We start from the raw sequence: 21,132 nt of genomic DNA, 5'->3' as shown, positions 1-21,132 counted from the left end.
GAATGATTAAATCGTCTTATCTAAATACAAAATCTATGTATAATTTTGTCCGTTTGCATGCTTTCTTTTGTCTAAGACTTTAGTCTGTTATAAAACTTTTCCCGGGAAGACTGTGTATACATCACTATGTCTAGGTAGGACCTTTGAAGGACCTATGAAGGTGTTTACCTATTGTGTGACTTCTAAATTATGGATCGAATGTTGATCAAAGTTGTTGGTTTTTTTTTACTATTCCGTTTTTCTGTTCAATAATCTTTCTATATCTAATTTGGTAATTTTGTAAGTGCTCTGCAAGCCTCAAGAGAATTAAAGCGTATATCAAACATTCGTTTTATTGTATGTTTGTATTGTGTTGATAAAATGATGATGCTGTTTTGAAACTTAGTACAACTTATATAGGCCTAAATAGAATAGGATGGAATTCAAGAGTTGAAGCATACAGATTCGGCTTCATCACCCCCGAATTAAGTTTAATTTTCACCATTCTCATATACACAAAAGAAGTTCAGTTTTTGGATGTTGTTATGAATATCTCAAAACCCTAATTAACTGCCAAAGGGATGTAATAATTGGGTAAAGCTATTTTTTTTTCAATTGTTCTTCATTCATGTATGCAGGCCCGTAGCCAGGGGGGGGGGGGGGGGGGGGGGGGGGGTGCGTCGGGTGCGTACGCACCCCCCAAATTCTGAAAGGTCCACTTTTTCATAATAACGGTTTTTAGCAATTCTCAAGATAACAATCCAAATAAATATAAAGACACATTATATGCTACGTTAAGTAAATGTGGAAGAGTACGTTTAACAATGTTAAAAATAATTGTACGAAACCCTTTTGTTGTATGAACCATCGGATCGTCCCCATGCACACAAACACAAATGTTATGTATCAATTTGTGCGAGCTATTATTATATTGGCACTGCATGCCATGGCCCTTGGCGCGTGTGACCGGTGTTTTTTTTTTCCACTGGCCGCCCGAGTACGTGCGATTCGTGGATGACATTGAGGTTGACACTTGCATTTTTTCACAGGTACAGAGGTAAGTGGATGAAAATCTAATAGCCTCAAGTTTACATATAATGTGACCCTGCACCTCAAAACAAACAAAAAGTCGCCAGACATGAATTTTTAGTTAAGACCATATTCTGAAAGAGCACACTTTAAGCTTTAAAATGATGTATAACTCAAATCAAATGGACTCTCCTAACCTATCTAAATATTGGAAAGAAAGCACAAACTCAGGAAAAGTGTGAACTGAGAAAAGAGGCTCTTATTAAAGTACAGTGTCTATTCAAGCGCTTAATCTTTACCAAACCGTGCTGGCTGTGCGATGAATGAGACAAAAAAACAGGAAGTAAACCACCAGAGTAACAACAATGAAGGGATTATCAGATTAAACTGAAATTAAGCATGCCTCATTAACACATTCTGTCCATAATCAATGCCAACTTTCAAAGCGGTAACACTATCTTTTCAAAAGTTATCAGTTGAAAGTGAAGAGTGGGGACAAGGTTTTTCAGAAATGAAAAAGGGATTCTAAAGACACACCTAACCACACTATTCTACCAAAAAATGTTCGAGATAAACTGCTAAAAAACACAGTAATTCCTGCCCATTTTATGATACCAAATTTTAGCATAATGTATAAAGGAAGACCCTCTCTTTCAGAAAATATGAAAAAGTCAAGTTCGGTTAGGTTGACCCACTTCACTTATTTTCAGTCCTCACGCAAAATCAGTGTGTGCGACTTTATGTTCGTTTTGAGGTGCACGGTCACATATGATAAAAATTAAAGAAATTCCTCGAAATTACTATAATCGAAAACCTGAGACATTTTATATCTACGTCTCACAAAGATATAGTACATGTACATATAAGTACATGTTGGCATGATAATGCCTGGGGATAGATTATTATGTCAACTATTTTCCATTATGAATGCATGCTCCAATCAAATTGTGAAAAGGTGGTCATGAATTAGCATTTCTTACGAACGATCAGGAGAGACGAAACAAAATGAAAGGCCTGTCTTACTCCAGTTCTCTATTAGTTATACATTTTCTCATGTTGTGACAGTTCGATTGGTTCTCATTTTGAAGTGAGCCAAAACCTAAGAACATTCTCACTTATAATTTCCAAAGAGTATTATGCAGGCACGCAAACTCAATTTAGTTGTATTTCATTTAAATGTAATGGGTAAGAGGGTATGAGAGAGAATGCTGAGCTATGAAGTAAAATGGTAAAGTAAAAAGTTTGTCAGATAGTATTACAAAAGCCTGAATATTGCAAGAGCTCCGGAGTAAAAACAGTCAGGGAAAAACCCTATGTATGATAACATTGTGAGAGCGTTAGACTGCACTGTGACGCGTCGTTATTTAATTTACATTCTTTATTCATCTTTTTCATAAAAAACACAGGTAATGAGCCGGATTGGGTTAAAATTCTTACTTACAGCTTTGTAGAAGTCTGAGTCAACAGTATCACACAGTACTTCAAGACGTATTAGTACAAACGATTTCTTGAGCCTGCACCGTTTCAGGCTCTGTTCTGGATACGGCGGTAGAAACTCATTCTTTTTTGTTGTTTATTTTATCATTATTTACTAATCTCTTTTCTAACTTACAGGTAGCGGATTTCTTTGCAGGCCAAATTCGGAAATGTACTGTTGATTATTACTTATACATTTTCTCTGTTGTGACAGTTCTATTGGTTCTCATTTTAAAGTGAGCCAAAACCTAAGAACATTCTCACTTATAATTTCCAAAGAGTATTATGCAGGCACGCAAACTCAATTTAGTTGTATTTCATTTAAATGTAATGGGTAAGAGGGTATGAGAGAGAGTGCTGAGCTATGAAGTAAAATGGTAAAGTAAAAAGTTTGTCAGATAGTATTACAAAAGCCTGAATATTGCAAGAGCTCCGGAGTAAAAACAGTCAGGGAAAAACCCTATGTATGATAACATTGTGAGAGCGTTAGACTGCACTGTGACGCGTCGTTATTTAATTTACATTCTTTATTCATCTTTTTCATAAAAAACACAGGTAATGAGCCGGATTGGGTTAAAATTCTTACTTACAGCTTTGTAGAAGTCTGAGTCAACAGTATCACACAGTACTTCAAGACGTATTAGTACAAACGATTTCTTGAGCCTGCACCGTTTCAGGCTCTGTTCTGGATACGGCGGTAGAAACTCATTCTTTTTTGTTGTTTATTTTATCATTATTTACTAATCTCTTTTCTAACTTACAGGTAGCGGATTTCTTTGCAGGCCAAATTCGGAAATGTACTGTTGATTATTACTTATACATTTTCTCATGTTGTGACAGTTCTATTGGTTCTCATTTTAAAGTGAGCCAAAACCTAAGAACATTCTCACTTATAATTTCCAAAGAGTATTATGCAGGCACGCAAACTCATTTTAGTTGTATTTCATTTAAATGTAATGGGTAAGAGGGTATGAGAGAGAATGGAAAGTGCTGAGCTATGAAGTAAAATGGTAAAGTAAAAAGTTTGTCAGATAGTATTACAAAAGAAACTCATTCTTTTTTGTTTGTTTATTTTATCATTATTTACTTATCTCTCTTCTAACTTAAAGGTAGTGGATCTCTTTGCAGCCCAAATTCGAAAATGCTTAGAGACAGCTAGTAACCAAATATGCTACTATAATTACTTTAATAAATAAGAAATAACCATTCCAGTATGTATCTTAGTGTGCACAGTAAGACAGATCAAATCAAATAGGATAACATCTAAGCACTAAGCCTGAGGTCTGAATTTGCACTCAACTTCTTCCAATGGCTAACGGATGTTTAATTTTTGAATTTCACTGACCTCCAAATTTCACAAAGAAAACCTTCTTAGCATGATGGTTAATATGACATTTGACTGATATTGGAGATGTTTGCGAATCGGATCTACTACCTTTAATATTATTAAATCTAAAATGATTATTTGAAAGTTCGGAAATGCTGGAAATATCCTACCACAAGGAGGCAAAATATAAATGGTTCACATTTACAAATCATTTTGTTTTAAAAATTTTCTTATTCATTTTCGTTTTTGACAAACTCGCATACCAACGGCTGATATACTCTATAGTAAAGTGAATGTTTCATCTTCCAAACAGCATCCAATGGGATGGAAAACTCCAACTGAAAGGTGGACACCGTGACCATACTCGCTAAAGAAAACGCGTAATAGGGGTCGTTTTTTCTCACGGATTAGATGGAAAGTGTGATGTACGAGCGTATATAATCAAAGGGTATCAAAAAGGCCGAAATTTGGGAAAATGGTATATTGTTCAATCATGATGAAGTACTTCTTTAGGGTGCAGGAAACATTTAAGGAATACTTGTTTTTAAGGCCCAAAAAAATCATATGATCATTACTCGTTTATAGGGGCCATTTTGAAAGTCCATGTATGAGCATGGTGTCCACCTTTTAATTGTCGCTACCCCTCCCGGGACAGTATCAACGGACCGTTTTGTTAATTAACGCAATCCCCCCTTCCTTTAAAAATCCTGGCTTCAGGCCTGCTAACGCGGGTATACAATAGAAAAAAAGTTAAAACAACACCAGGAAAATCACTATTCTCAATTTTGCGGCGCGCTACGCGCGCAGAGTCTCGAACACAATTAAACTTTGCAACTTCCTGGCAAAATGAGTTTTTACTATTTCCTAGATGAAATACCGTAACGCGATTGCATGCAACAGACAAAAATACAAATTTCCTCGATACTTTAAAACGTCATTAAAACAGTCAAAATTCACAATTTGCGGCGCGCTTCGCGCGCAAATTCTTATACAACTTTTGTAGTTCGGTCGTCCAAAGAATATATATATATATATATATATATATATATATATATAATTGTGTGTGTGTGTGTGTGTGTGTGTGTGTGTGTGTGTGTGTGTCATCATTGGTATTAGTACCGAAGGTCCATTTTTTTAGTGACCGCACCCCCCCTTGAAAAATCCTGGCTACGGGCCTGTGTATGGATATGCACACAGGGACTTTATATTTCCTGCTATGTCGGAGAACATTTTGGTGGCCATCTTGAATATCTATTCGGATTCAGCACTCTCGAAATACAGTAAAGATATCGGTTGTTCACCTTTTATACAAAAGTTAATCATGAAAATTGCAGTTTTAGCCGGTGTTTTGGGTGTGTACAGTTCTGGTCGAGGTGAGGATTTAGCAGTAAACGTTTTGCGAGATATTCAGAAACCACTCTATATGAGATGTCAAAGAGCATGCAATTCTAAGGGGAATCAAACGTTTATTTGATGAAAATCGGTTTTGGAATTGCTAAGATATCCAAAAACAAGGTGAAACAAAGAGAATCTAATAAAAAGCGTGGCCTGTCGCCTTTTATTATAATCACTTTTTTTTTGGATATCTCAGCCATTTGAAAACCAATTTTCATCAAATAAACGTTGAATCCTTCTTAAAATTACATGCTCTTTCATCAAGGTTTCTCATTATCTCACGTAGGAATATACAAAACATAAATCCCCACCTCAACCAGTACTGTACAGTCCCTTTAAGTTGTTCACAGTTGTCTTGAGAAGTGAAGTGTCAACACTTGAGAAAGAGTGAATCGCTCGAAAATTCGTGTGCCGAAATAAACTGTTGGTGAATGCAGCATAAACGTGGTTTCAAGTTTGTTTTTGATGATATATATAAATATGTGTGTGTGTGTGTGTGTGTGTGTGTGTGTGTGTGTGTGTTTACAATCTTTTCGCCATTTGCAAGGAACGTCATAGGAATTTCATTTTAGGCAGCCATATTGGCAACATTTTTTAGTGTCTCAAACCCCCAAGGATATATAAGAGATGAATCATCCATATTCTGATCCAGCACTCTCCAATAATAGGGTTAATGGACAAAACATGGACGTTGACACTTGCTTGGTTTCGTTTGTACTTTGACAGTAAGTGAAGGTCAAACTGCTATCTACGCCTATCTGATAACAAACGGTAATTTCCATATATTTCATAATCTTCATTCTGCATGGTAAAGCGAAACTGAAATCATGAATTTAAGAACTATGCTTATATCGGGTATTTTGATGCAATTGAAAATGAAATTAACTTACCTTTTAACAACATAAGATAACTGGCATATTATTATGCAGATGAGAATCAGATTCATGGAAATATATGTTATTTTCAGTAGTATTTCCCCGTTCTGCGAAATAAAATATGTATAATTTGTGTATAGGTATAGGTTTCCCGGGCTAGCACGTGTTCAAGCATCTGCTTGTGTAGTGGCAGTCCTTCTTCCGCATAATATTATTTCTCAGGTAATCATTTGGTCATTTTGTAATACGGTATAGGATGGAATTAGTTACACATTTATTTTCTTTCTACGAATAATTGTAATCTGTATATTGATATTTTATATGTGGTATTGCTGAAAAGAATCTTGATTCTTTTTTGTAATGAAATCAAATCAAACAGTGTTTGCATTGCAGTTGCTGACGTTGTAGACATGGGGTTTCACACTTACGGGGCGCCCGGTGCGCCGCCCCAGAGCGGGTTGTACCCCCCCCCCCCCCCCTTTTTCCCCTGGATCGGTCACTGATTGGTCAGTCAGTTGGTCACCATTTTAAATGTTCAGACCAAAGAGTATAGAAGCTAGAAGCGCACGCAGTGGTTCAGACCAAAGAGTGCACCTAAAATTTCTTTAGTCCAGACCTTCTAGGCAGCCAGCGAAGACGTGTCAGAGACGTATACGACGGAGCCTGCATAATTACAAATCGTTTTAATCAACTTTTGAAGGACACCTTTATTGTTCATCATGCTGGAAGTGTCGCCTCGTGGTGCAGCTATCCCTGGTCGTTTCTATTTCATTGTCGCTGTCGTCGTATTTCTCGGGAAAACGACCTATTTCACGTCAGGTAAAGTCACTAACTGATTGAAGCTGTTCGGAGTAAATAATTTTGTTCTATTCCACTGGACATTATGTTCGTGAAAATTGTCAAACTTTACAACGTCAAACGTCTCTAACGACACACGAAGTCACCAGTCGCAATATGTGCTCTTTATGAATTGTAAGTGGCAAAAACTAAAGTTGAATTGATCTATAAAGGGAGCCAAGGTTGCGTCCATTTTGAATACCTTATAAAACTCTTCAGTTACATATTATTTCATTGTAATAGAATTTATTGCTATTGTTTGTTGTTATTCGAGACGTCTTCACCAAAACAAGAACACAATCGCGGTGTACGCTCAAGCTGATACTTTTTAGTGCAGTTCTTTAGAGTCCCAATTTATTTTCTTGTGCTTCCTTGCAATTCGTGTATAAATGTGATATTCCATATCATTATTTATTTTGTATGTAACAATGTTCGTTTGTTTTTTAATGTGCAACAGTGTACTGACATGTTGGATATGTTCTATATACCAGTTAAGTACTATATTATGGTGGCATAGAAACAAGATATGGCAATATCACATCAAATCAAATCAATTACCCATGCAGATACGGAAAACAGTATAGACAGAAAGATTCGTCCATGCAGGGAGGTAGTCTCTTCCCACCTCCCTGTCCGGAGTTCGGAGGAGCCTATAAATTTTCATTTTTTTTTTTCTTTGACCTTATCGCTCTCCTCCGGATTCCGTGAAGCCAGACGAGTCTCCGCGGAACCACCGATCTTTCGGTCAAGGAAAACAGTAATCGCTTTTCATCAGGTCAGGCGGAGCGCCTCGTGCAGGGAGGTGGTCTTTCTTCTTTTGTAAATGAATAACAACACGACTGGCTAATGTAAATTGCTGCGTCTGAGCACGGAGGTGACCTCCTTGGTCTGAGCAGGGATCCGTTTCCATGGTTGAGAACATGGGACGTGCCTGGAGTTTACTTTAGACTTGCCTAATGCTTTTTATGCCATGGCGTTTAGCCACTGTTACTCTATGTATTTCCTCCAATATGCAGAACTATCATACCAAGGAGCTATTATCAAGCTCCTTGATCGTACTGATGAGACTGCCCCCAAAAGAACTTGTAGTGGGGACTGGTATTATAAAGGCAGTTGTGGAGATCGTATACTGATTGAGATATTTTACCATACAGACATTAGAAAGAGATCCTCCTCTTCTGTTTTGTCTACTCCTCTCCTATGATCATCCTCCTTCCTATTATTCACCTCTCCTCTCTTCCTCTCCCAATCTCTTCCTATCTGCCTTCTCATACCGCTTCTTCACTTCTCCTCTATTATGGTTCCTTTGTTCCTTCTTTTTCCTACCTTCTTCAGCATTACAGCAAGCCTGTGCCCGTTACGTAAAGACTGTATCCTTTTTTTTCTTTATAGCCCTAACAAAAAAGTCCTGTGGTACTCCCTGTGGTACTTGTCGGTACCACACAATGTACCACACACTTGTAATGTTACCACAGGAACTGTGCGGTACTGTACCACAGGCTTGTAGGGTACTCCCTGTAGTCAGTGGCGTATCTAGGGGGGGCAAGGGGGGCACGTGCCCCGGGCGCCACTCCTTGGGGGCGCAAAAAACGAAAAAAAAAGCGAAGAAAAGAAGAGAAAAAAAAACGAAGAAGAAGAAGAAGAAAAAAGAAGAAGAAGAAGAAGAAGAAAAAAACTCGCCCGGAAAGGGGGGGGGGAGGGAGAATGATGGGGGGGGGGGGCAGAAAACCAAATCAAACAAGGTAAAAACAAAACGTGACGACGCGGACAAAATGACAATGTCTATTGTGTTCACACATGTCATCTAATATTTAGCAGGCAAAATGTTTCACTGAGCAGCGGCTGCAATTTCTTTCGTTCTGAAGGCGATCGCCGATTGGATCAAAAGAGGACGCTAACGGTTTCGAACATACGGGGGGGGGGGCGCAAAAGAAAATCAAAAAAGATAAGAACAAAACGTAATGATGACGCGGAAATATACAAATTTCGGCTTCACTTTGTTGGTATAAATCGTTATCTATAAGGTCGTCACTATATCTTGATTAGAATTGTAAGATTTAATAAGCAAAAAATGACAAGAATTCCATGTTTTGTAAGCTGGAATACAAAAATTTTCGGCTCGCTCGCTGCGCTCGCTCGCCAAAATTTATATATATTATTATAAAAAAAGAGAGATAAGAACAAAACGTGATGATGACGCAGAAATATACAAATTTCGGCTCACTCGCGCGCACTAATTCAGAGTATTTTTTTAAGTCCTCAGTTTGTTGGTATAAATTGTTATCTAAGGCCGTCACTATATCTTGATTAGAATTGTAAGATTTGATAAGCAAAAAATGACAAGAATTCCATGTTTTGTAAGCTGAAATACAAAAATTTTCGGCTCGCTCGCTGCGCTCGCTCGCCAAAATATATATATATATATATATATATATATATATATAAAGAGAGATAAGAATAAAACGTGATGATGACGCAGAAATATACAAATTTCGGCTCACTCGCGCGCACTAATTCAGAGTATTTTTTTAAGTCCTCAGTTTGTTGGTATAAATCGTTATCTATAAGGCCGTCACTATATCTTGATTAGAATTGTAAGATTTAATAAGCAAAAAATGACAAAAATTCCATGTTTTGTAAGCTGAAATACAAAAATTTTCGGCTCGCTCGCTGCGCTCGCTCGCCAAAATTTATATATATTATTATAAAAAAAGAGAGATAAGAACAAAACGTGATGATGACGCAGAAATATACAAACTTCGGCTCACTCGCGCGCACTAATTTAGAGTATTTTTTAAAGTCCTCAGTTTGTTGGTATATCGTTATCTATAAGGCCGTCACTATATCTTGATTAGAATTGTAAGATTTGATAAGCAAAAAATGGCAAGAATTCCATGTTTTGTAAGCTGAAATACAAAAATTTTCGGCTCGCTCGCTGCGCTCGCTCGTCAAAATTTATCAAAATTCGCTACATTTAAATCACCCTCAAAAGACCCCTTTTAAGTGCTTGAAAAAAGCATATCATGTAGACTTTGTGGGGTTGGGGTTGAACACTTTTTCAGAAATTAGGGGCGCAATTTTCGCGCTTGCCCCGGGCGCCGTTTCCCCTAGATACGCCACTGCCTGTAGTACTTGTCAGTACCACACAATGTACCACATTAAAATGTTACCACAGGAACTGTGTGGTACTGTTTTGAATTTACAGGCTCATGTGGTACTCCCTGTGGTACTGGTTGGTACCACACAATGTACCACACAAATAATTATATGTTAACACAGGAACTGTGTGGTACTGTGTCACAGGCTCGTGTGGTACTCTGGGATGTGCTGCTGATGCATTGCAAATTTCACTGAAAACTACACCTGTATGCGCTCTTAGTCTTAATCGTTATTTATAAAGTGTCTATATAAAGAGGTTGAATTTCAAGTTTGTGTATAAAATTGGGTTTCCCAAAATGATTTGTTGCATGTGCGACTGTGCGATTAATAAAGTATTTTGCATCGGACACGCGAACATAATAATGTATCAAATCGTTTCACATTAAGCAACTCCAGTATAAGAAAGATATACATGGAAAAGGACACTAATATACTAGTACTCGTATTATATCTACTTCATTAGTTGGCGCACAGGTCCTTGTTTCGGATAACGGCACCATCTTTATGGCCGATCTATCGAACACCACCTGCGACGTAACCAACTTGGATTTTCACACCACACCCGTTGGGAGCACAGACGTCATGTACGATCTTCTTGACTACTATGAAACAGAGGAGGATATTTATTTCGCGGTTCGGGGAAGCCGAGAGATCCGACGAATAAACCGGAATGGTGCTGACGAAAAGCAAATTGTCGACTTATTCTACGGTTACTTATTAGTTCGAACTACAATGTATATGCCGTATTAAAAGCTCTGACGGACGTGGGTGCCCGTCGAATTCCATCATTATTCTATAGTGGAAATCCTCTCCAAGGTCAAGGGCGATGGGGCATGATATTGTGGACTGAAACCAAGTAAATAGTTTCGTGATGTTTTAGTTAAATCGCTCAAAAATGTCAAGTTTATATTCAGGCATGTTCAGGTTGGACATCAAGTCTGGAAACGGTCATATCAGTCCCACTCATGTATTCTATGAAAAAAAAATAATAAAAAGTAGGTGATGGCTTCAGTGACTTGAAAGTCTTCGTGAGTCTGGGCACATAATAATACAATCTCCCATTGAAAATAAGTTCATTATACTGAAGAACGAAACGCCATTGCTTTACCAAATGATTTGAACGAATTCTCAACAATTGCTTATATTTCAATATATGACACACTACAAAGTCACTATATTTGTTGACCTGAAAATGAGTCTTATACAAGTATCAATTTTATTTACTCCTAATAACACCATTTTAAAGCGATAACATAGAATTATGGTCACTTCATATAATTAATTGTAGGTCTGTGCATGGTTTTGATCAGTTAGTGTTTATAAAGATATAGGCCTAATATGATTTATTAGTGGAAAATGAGCAAAGAAAATATGCTTCCAACATAACAATTCCATGACATCATCAACTTTCTTACTTTTATTGCAAATTTGATGAAATTTTGCGGGATTTTATTTTTTTTACTAATTATTAACTATTCACTTGAGCTAGAACGAGAAAATGTGTGTGTTTGAGAGTTCTTGAAAGTATTACCCATTCCCAAACACAATAAAGAAAACACAATAAAAGCCTTTTCTCTCAAGTAGGCCGGACGAAACTGAAAATATTCAAAGTTTGAGGTCTGGAATTAATGAATATAGGTCCTATATATAATATTATATTACTTTAGTACAATAATAAACATTGTTTAAACGGATAACGTTTAAAGGGACGATATGGTTTTCGTTGAGATGGGGCTTCATTTTTCCAACTTTTTTGAGATAATGAGTCCTCTTATGAAACAAGAAAGAGAATAAGGAATTAAGTTCTAAGAGGAATTCAAAGTTTGTTTGATAAAACTAAAACGTTGTTTTGAAATGGCTGACAACCAGAACACAGGTAAGAGAGGTCCTAAGGAAAGGCGGGACCCACCATTTATTAGGACCGCTTCCTTTCCTATTCTATATGTTTTAGCCATTTCAAGGTTTCCAACTTTTTTGAGATCATGAGAAAACTCTTATGAAATGCGAACAGCATACAATTCTTAGAGGAATTCAAAGTTTGTTTGATGGAAGTTAGTTTTGAAATGGCTGAGATATCCAGAAAAAAAGAGGAGGTCCTTATTATAGGTGGGACCCATCTTTTATTCCAACCACTTTATTTGATTTTGTTTATGGATATCAGTTATTTCAAAATCAATTTGTATTAAATAAACTTGCATTCCTCTTAGAATTGAATGTTCTTTTTTATTTCATAAGTGGTTCTTATTATCTCCAAAAAAAAATCTGAATCTCCCATCTCGATCAAAACTATTAGGGCCTATATCATCCCTTCAACATTGATAATTTTGAGAATGATAACTCTATTGCTAATGAAGATCTGACATGTCATGCACTTTTGTTGCAGCTCCAAAGAGGCTTATATACCATGCTTTACAATAATCATTTTATACTGTCCAAATCACGCAGAATTAAGATCTTTCAAGATCGACCGGAAGACTAGAATACTGATATGGATGTCGATTACAGAAAGATCGTTGGGGTTCTATTATACCAGTCTAGATGGTCTGACGAACTATTGGGTAAATGATGTCTATTTCTTATTTCGTCGAACTGGAGTCGGAGTCGATATGGAAATTGATGAGATGAATGGTAAGCTTTTGTAAGTATTTTTTTCCTTTTCTTTCGACCTGTCATATCCAACCATCCATGTTATAGCTATATTGCCTTCACCAGGGAGGTGAGGGTCTCACCTCCCTGCCTTCACCCAGTGACCCCTCACTACCACAATGTTTTGATCTCCACCTCCGGCCTGCCCCATACTCAGAGGTTCAGGGGCTGAGCTGGATATTGCAAGGGAGCGTAGCAAGCGAGGGGGGGTGGGAGGATGCGGGAGGGGGTACTCCTCCCCCCCCCCCCCCTCGCACAGTAGGGAGATTTTTCATTTTGGGGGTTGCCAGCTTGCGATTTTAAGCATACTTGCATGCTCTATTTTTTCTCTTTTCTTATTTGCTCAAATAATGGAGGGGTGGGGCTGCATCCCCAACCCGCTCCCCTCCCCGGCTGGGTTTTTTACCAAACGCATCGTACACAAGACGCGAAGCGCCGCGCAGTAGCAGCGCGCCGATTTGTTTTTCTTGTATTTTTTGAGCCCCCACTGAGGCGGATCTAGCTTTTTTTCCAAGGGTGGGGAGGGGGGATTCAGGGGCTGAGCTGGGAATTGCAAGGGAGCGTATAGCGACCGAGCCCGAGCGAGCAAAGTGAGCGAGGGGGAGGGTAGTATCCCCCTCCGCTCCGCCCCCCCCCCCCCCGCCCCAGGAGGGAGATTTTTCATTTTTAGGGTTGCCAGCTTGCGATTTTTAAGCATACTTGCATGCTCTATTTTTTTCTCTTTTTTTGCCCAAATGATTGGAGGGCGTGGGGCTTTTTTTTTTTTGTTTTTAACCCCCGTTAGAGATATTTTCCTGGCATCTACTAACGTAATGAAAAACAGTCCATGATAGCGTCTTTTTTAGATCAAGTAATATTTTAAAACACAGTTTATCCTCTCCAGAGTATGTGTATATCTTCACGATATTTGCACTTTTTTCCTCTCCAGTATTGTACACATTCTAGATTTTTAATTGGCAGCCCAAGGAGGGGGGGGGGGGGGTTAAACCTCCCCCCCCCCCGTAGATCCGCCACTGCTGAACCACCATGAAGCAATGGAGGACCTGACTTTGTATACAGCTGGTGTACTGATGATGTATGTGGTGTAACACATTCCCAGTATCAGATGCTATAGTACACTGGCGACGAGTTGCTTCATATTAGTTTCATACATCATAAAAAAACACGAAATTTGTCTGCATGTGAGCACCAGTTTCTTAAACGTCTAATTTTCCTTTAAATATTTTTCTTAAAATGTACCAAAAAAAATGATACGAACGCCATTTTCTCTCCAAAAATAGAAGCAATACACAATATTTTTAATACAGAACTGCTGGAGCAAACTGTATCAATTAATTCTGAAAACATTTAAAGTTGCCTTATGAAGACATGCAAGTTTATCAATTTAGGCCCTATATAGTAGTGCCAGCTGTATGTACATATGAATGTGTAGATACTGTACATCGATGGTCACCTTCTTTCCATCCTCAATCCCTTCTAACTGTTCCTTTCACTTCCTCGTTTCACCTAATCTGGCTTCCAGACTCTCTGCTCGTACTATTTCTCTATTCGAAAACTGGTATTTTGTCCTCCCCACAGAACTCCACAGAGTGTAGAGTTCAGTGGTCCTGCCTTCGTCGCCGCGGAGTCCAGTTGGCAAAGGGTCTGGAAACCAGACTACGTTTCACGATATTCGCTCTTTTCTTTCAATCCATGTTCACCATGCTGAAACTTTTTTCCTGTGCTGTTGAAACCCGGCTGTGTGACCTCTCATGTTATCATCGCCCCCATTCTCCTGCCTCCACCTATATATCGTCACCATAATTCCCCTTTTCCAACTCTCACTGACCATATATAGTACTTATAGTAGTAAAAACGTCTCGTCACAAGCTTTGTGAACTCATTTTTAAAACATTTCCTGTCTCCACTCCAATTCCTGCCTCTCTCACCTGCTCTCTCACTACCTTTCTCACTTTTGCCAGTCAGCTTCCCCTCCTGATCATTTTCGCGACTTCATCGTAGATACTACGTAAAGAAAAAACAAACAAACAGGGAAACAAAAAACAAGGGAGCGGAGGGATGTAATATCAAACCAACCATGTTATGGTTATTGCCCTCACCCAGTGACCCCTACTACCTTTGTGTACAACTGATTTCCATCTCGAACTGCCCAATACTCAAAATTGCCCATGCACATTCACTACTGTAAACGCATCCTTGAATACAGATTACAGCCACATAAACTCACTTACCAGCTCTCAACCATGGACCCAGTGTAGGTCCATGTCTCAACCATCATGAAGGGAGGACTTGATTTTGTACTGCTGGTGTACTGATGATGTATGTGGTGTAACACGGTACAGATGACTTACACATTCCCTTGCGTGACAATGGTTCAAATACGCATACGTTTTACAACAATTATTGACAGGAAATCAATGAAGAATGCAGAGGGTTAATGGAATATAAAACAGTCATTTTGAACTGATTATACCGAAGTCGGCGAAGTTTAAAATTGGAATGGTCATGCGATCGCCTTTTTACAGTCGTATCCTTTATCTGTTCTCCTGGGGGGGGGGGGGGGGGGGGGCATTTCATGAAGCATTTTGTCCGACAAAGTTGTCTTACAAATTTGCTCTCAGCCAATCAGAAGCAAGGATTTCAGTAGCTTTTAACACATTTCAGAAAAATATCTGACCAAAACGCTTCATGAAATGCCCCCCTGGTGTGACGAGAATGGAAAAAAGGGATAAGAGCATTTCATGTGACCACTAATCCGAATGCTAAGCTTATCGTCTTTTTACCAGTATTGGAGGATAAGTACACGTGCATATGCGTTATCATACTCTTAGTAGTTGGTGTCCATGTATTCAATACCAAATACGCCTCCTCAAAATGTGATAGCAGTTTAGCATGTAGTACAATGCGTATTTAAAAAAGAAAGACTTTGGAGGGCTGCTATTTCATAATTGTCAGCTATGGAGAGAATAATGTTGGTTAATGATGGGAGGAAAGAAGAACTCTTCCTCTTTCATTGGTACCTAATTATGTTGACAAATGTTTATTCATGACTGAGCAAATGGACCTTAAAGACAGAAATGACAAATTGCACCTTTTCTAAGTTTGCATGTGATTGTGAAGGAATAATGCATGTGTCTCACTGCATGGAAGAGATCTGTGAATGAAAATGGTCAAATCATCAGGCCAGCCTGCCCGACTGCAGGTTCGTGTTTAGAGTTTCTACTAACCTCTTATAGTCCATAACTTTCAATGGCCTCGTCGACGGGTTGTTGATGACTTGGTCCTTGCCATAAAGGGTAAATCATTATCCATTTTTGTCTCTTCATATTCAAGACATGGTTTGTCGCTGCGAGCTATGTTTTGAATATGAATAGAGAAAATGGGCTATATGTGGGTTGACCTCTTGCTGTGGGAGTGACCATAGGTTATCGGACAGATGTTAGGAGAAACCCTAAACACAAACCTGCATTCGTAAAGGCCGGCCTGTCAGGACACTTTCATTGACAGATCTCATCCATGCAGTGAGACATGCATTGTTCATTCACAGGTATGCATTGTTCCTTCACAGGTATAACATGCAAACGTGGAAATAGTGCATTGTGTCACTGTTGTCTTTAGAGTTCGTGTGCTCAGTCATGCAGGATGTTTGTCGGCATAATTAGGTACAAATGGATAGAGGAAGAGTTCCCCCTTCCTCACAACTAACATTGCGCTCTCTATAGCTGACAATTGTAAAAAAGTAGCCCTCCAAAGTTAGGTTGTTTTTTTTTTATTTGGTAAATTGATACGCACTGTAAAGTGACTCAAGTCAGAGAGATAAAGTGAGGGGCAGGTCATTTTTTTTTTAATTCCCACTAACAATTTTACTTGCATAACTCATAAAATCAATTCAGGTTTTCCTCAAACATGCATATTTTGTTTATTTCTACATGTACTGCGCGCGGTTACGAATGTTCAGAAATTTCACTTTGGTGTCATGCACTTACTGAAAATGTATAGTTTCATGTATATTACTTATTTTATATTCCATTTACATCATTCGTTCTCGTTTACATCATTCTAAAAAAAAAGTCTTAAAATTCGTTTCTTGCACCAGGTTGTTAGGCTACAAAATACATGTAGTTGACTCAAACGATGATCCCTTATTGATATGAGTGTCCATGCCATGGAATTAACGTTTTTATATTTTGTTGATTTACTTAAAGGTACCTTTTTTGGACAACAGATTCCCCCCAAACGGCCATACATAGGGCAAATTTTACAGGTGGAGGCGAGCTGGCCATTAATACTTCATGGCCCATTGCTGATACTGCCTTTGATCAAGACTGTAAGTAAACATACCTCATCCAGACAATACTCATCATTATACTCAAAATTGATATAAAATTAACAAATGAATATATTTGATACAATTCGATACATAGAGAGAGGGGGAGGGGGAGAGAGAGATAAAGATATTTTGTATGGCATATGTGTGTATATAATTAAAGATCCTACACTGCGTGGTGTAGGATCTTTGATATAGTGAAGCATATAAACTTATAAACTAAGGACAGAGAGAGAGAGAGAGAGAGAGAGAGAGAGAGATAGAAGTGATGAAAGAAAAGAATGTTTGGAATTTTTTTATTATCCATATAGTTCCGGTAATGTACTCGTTCTTGTTTCCATGCATAGCTGAATGCTAAAATACCCATATATTTTCATGTGTCCGCGTATGTTTGTGCGCACGCGTTTCTGTTTGTCTTGTGTTTTTGTTTTAATTTGTGTCGTTTTTCTTTATCAATAACGCAAAAATGTACTCCATTTGTATTTTAGCGTCATTGTTGTACTGGATTTCTACGGAAGATGAAATCGGTTACGTGCGAGTCCTTTCGGACCGTTTAGAGTTGCGGGTGCTAAACATCCCCCGGTCGAAGCCGGTTATTCCCGTTGACATAGCAACGTATGGAAACTTTCTGTTCGAAGTTTCCATGTCAACGGGTCATACTGTGACAGTGCGCCATCTCAACGGAACGCAGATCGCAGAGAAGTCCACGCTTAGCCAGCCTGGGGGCGTCAAGGCCGTGAATTTCTATGCTCTTAGGATTATTCTACCGCGTAAGTATATCACACGCCGCTGACGGGCTTTCGACAGAAAAATGTCTTTTCAAGTCTTTCGGGGGAATTCCGAGATGTAACTTTAACAGAGAGGAAGCTTAAACCAGGGAGGTGAAAAACGCACCTCCCTGCTTAAACCAGACCTCCTTTACTACCAATTAATACTTATCATTGTTGTTACCTTTCTTTCCAAGCCATGATATCGATATCAAGAGCTGAAAAAGAGTCTGCGGGAATTACTTAGACTCCTTGACAGCATCTTTATAGAGGAAATCCACTCCAGAATTTTGTAAATTTCATTAGAAAGAGAAAACAATTTCGTACAAAATAGTGCAAAAATTATCAAAACCAGATTCGAAATAAGGAAGTTGTGACATTCTGATATTTCATTTTTTTTCTTCAGAAAACACTTTTTGATCAGTCGTTATAAATATTCAAATCAGAAAGTTGACAATGTCTTGCCGTCACAATTTCTCATTGATTTCATATGCAGAATGATAGAATTTTCATATTTCAGCTTTATGAATCTAGAACCTGCAAAAAAAACACACACAACCTAAAATCTGAAATAAATAATAGACATTTTGGAATGGGATTACACTACCTGTGTTAGCTAAAAAGAACAGTTTTTTTTAATTTCATGAATTACACATTAGATGAAAATTTGTGAGTGCATTACGTCAGTGACTCCCTACTTTGAATATTCATAAGGACTGCAATGGTCAGGAAAATGTTTTGCAAAAAGTTTCAAAGTGGTATAGACACCTATGTATCTTATTTCTTATCCCATATTTGTCATGTTAACAACGTTCACAATGTCACAGGGACATTTTGTTTTCTTTCTTTTAAAGTTTATTTATTTTTGGGGGTGGATTTCCTCTTTAGCAGGAGGGGGTCGATGTTAAAGGCATAATTTACCATTTGCAGATGAAACAAAAACCCATCATTAGTGCTTTAAAATAGTTCTAAAATGTGAGATAGGGATAGACACAACCACTGTAAAAATTTGAATCCGTATAATCAATGTTAAGTATTGTTAAATACACAAAATTTGAACAATATTTATAATAAGAATGCTTCCAGATTAAACCGTCTACAGTTACGGTTTACTGAGAAAAATACTGATATCACCTTATATTTCAGGCTTTATTGCTAAAATTTTATATGGTAGGATGTTTTGTGATACAACAGACCTACACATATGCATCAAATGTGAGATCTTGAACATTTTAAAATCACTGCTCCCAAAGGTAAACTGGCCCTTTAACTAACAATCCATAGTATAAAAAGGGGGAAATCATTGTAATATCTTAGCGGCTATTTTAGATATTCAAAATTATGACGACAATTTATTAAGAAATAAACTGGTGATAATTTCGTTGAAGTTAATTCTGTTAACATGGTTAACGATAAAACATCCCAGCACTTTTGGTACATTTCCAATTTCTAAACCAAATCCATGTTTTGTATCTATACTTATTTATTTTACTGATTCCTAATGACATGATTTAAGCTCAGCTTTCTTCACCTTCGCAATTATCTTCCTCGTTCATTCATTTAGTAAATCCGAACCTTTCTACTGTTACTGCTCATGTGACAACTTTTTCCTTCGCTTGTGTTTTTCTCTGTTGGGAAAAATGACGTGTAACCTGAAACAGTCAACGAGTCAGTCAGTGCCGCCTGCCGGAAATCCGAGACTGGTACGAAACGATCGTGAATAATATCCTTTCGAACTCGGAAGTTCGCGTTATGTGATTTGTTGTTTCAGGTAAAAATAAGGAGATCTGTGATAAACCACAGTGCCCAGAGATGCTGCTGCTGCTAATGATGATGATGATCATGAAGATGATGATGAAGATGATGATGATGATTATCATCATGATCGTGATGATCATGATGATAATAATAATAATGATAATAATAATAGTAATCATCATCATCATCATCATTATCATCATTGTCATCATCGTCACATTCATATCCATGTTCTTCTTTACTAAAGTTGCCTCTTCGGTGTTCCCACTATTCTACCAGAAGGTCCTCTTTTAATATTACTACCGTGGCGTTGACACGTATACCCATTAAAAATGCATTGGGTCATGAGGGGCGTGGTGGGTAAAAACATCATGTCGAAAGAACGTATACATTGACCGGATTCGACCTCGAAACCGTGATTGAAAGTCAGATCCATCATGTCCATTGTGTCACAGTGATCCCACATCGTCAAAATCAGGGTGCATTTATAAGATTTTTCTTCTGGCCAGAAACAGTGTATTGAAACGCTGTTTCTGGCCAAACAGTGTTTCTAGCAAGAAATAAAAAATCTTATAAACGCTAGCCGTGATTTGAAAGAGTGTTTTGAAACACTGTTTGAAATCATACAAAATATCTTATAAACGCTCTCCTGACGTAACTGTGATTTGAAACAGTGTTTCAAAATAGTGTTTCAAAACAGCGATTCTAGGCGCGCAAAATCTTATAAACGCGGCCTCAGTCATGATAATCTAGGCCTCGATGAATATCTGCCACTGTAGTCTTAACACTGCATATCTTGTTTGTTTGTAAACATGCCCTGCTATAATGATTGCATTTTCAGGATGTGAAGGGTTGCATGAAGAATGAAAGATCAATATCGAAAGACTGACTGACATTCTTTCATCTTTATGTCGGCAATGGTACATACACTGCTTTTGTGATAGGTCCCTCTCAGGCTCTCGGTAGTATATAAGTACACATGCTTAAAGGGAACCAACATCCAAAGAGTAATGCGGATAGAGTGAAAGTAGCAACATTAGTAGAACACATCAGTGAAAGTTTGAGGAAAATCGGACAATCAATGCAAAAGTTATGAATTTTTAAAATTTTGGTGTTGAAGCCGCTGGATGAGGAGAATACCAAAGGTTATGGTGTCATGTGTGGACAACATTAGGAAGAAAATATAAAGGGAATTCCACAAAAGTTCATTTTTCATGAAAATTACATATATAATTCTGTCAACTTGATACGCTGTACTGACAAATGTTAAGGGTAGCAATAATTCCCCCTGCTTTCTAAAGGCGGTTAGTCAAGTGCTCTTTCATTATGCTAAAAAAGTGAATTTTTGTGGAATTACCTTTATACTTTATTCTCTGTTGTCCACATACATGTATGACATCAAAACTTCTAATAGTCTCCTCATCCAGCGGTTCCAGCACCAAAACTTTAACAATTCATAACTTTTGCATCGATTGTCCGATTTTCCTCAAACTTTCACTGACGTGTTCTGTTAATGTTGCTGCTTTCACCCAATCCTGATTTTCTCTTTGGCCCGAA

General features: G+C 38.0%; 1 protein-coding gene across 1 annotated transcript in view; it reads right to left on the bottom strand.

Moving 5' to 3' along the window:
• Positions 1–12,874, bottom strand: part of LOC139713468 (deoxyribodipyrimidine photo-lyase-like) — a gene marked incomplete at its 3' end in the record, with an annotated part of 40,441 nt that extends 27,567 nt beyond the window's left edge. The window contains exon 1 of the mRNA XM_071625195.1: positions 12,807–12,874. Coding sequence (XP_071481296.1) covers positions 12,807–12,874 — 68 coding nt within the window. The remainder of the gene's footprint in view (positions 1–12,806) is intronic.
• Positions 12,875–21,132: the final 8,258 nt, after the last annotated feature.

This window comes from Diadema antillarum, unplaced genomic scaffold, assembly GCF_040938485.1.
Source record: "Diadema antillarum isolate AM-2024a unplaced genomic scaffold, OU_Dant_1.0 seq00001979_RagTag, whole genome shotgun sequence".
Lineage (NCBI taxonomy): Eukaryota > Metazoa > Echinodermata > Echinoidea > Diadematoida > Diadematidae > Diadema > Diadema antillarum.
The sequence above is the reverse complement of the archived record's forward strand: the minus strand, read 5'-3'. Positions and strand labels throughout refer to the sequence as shown.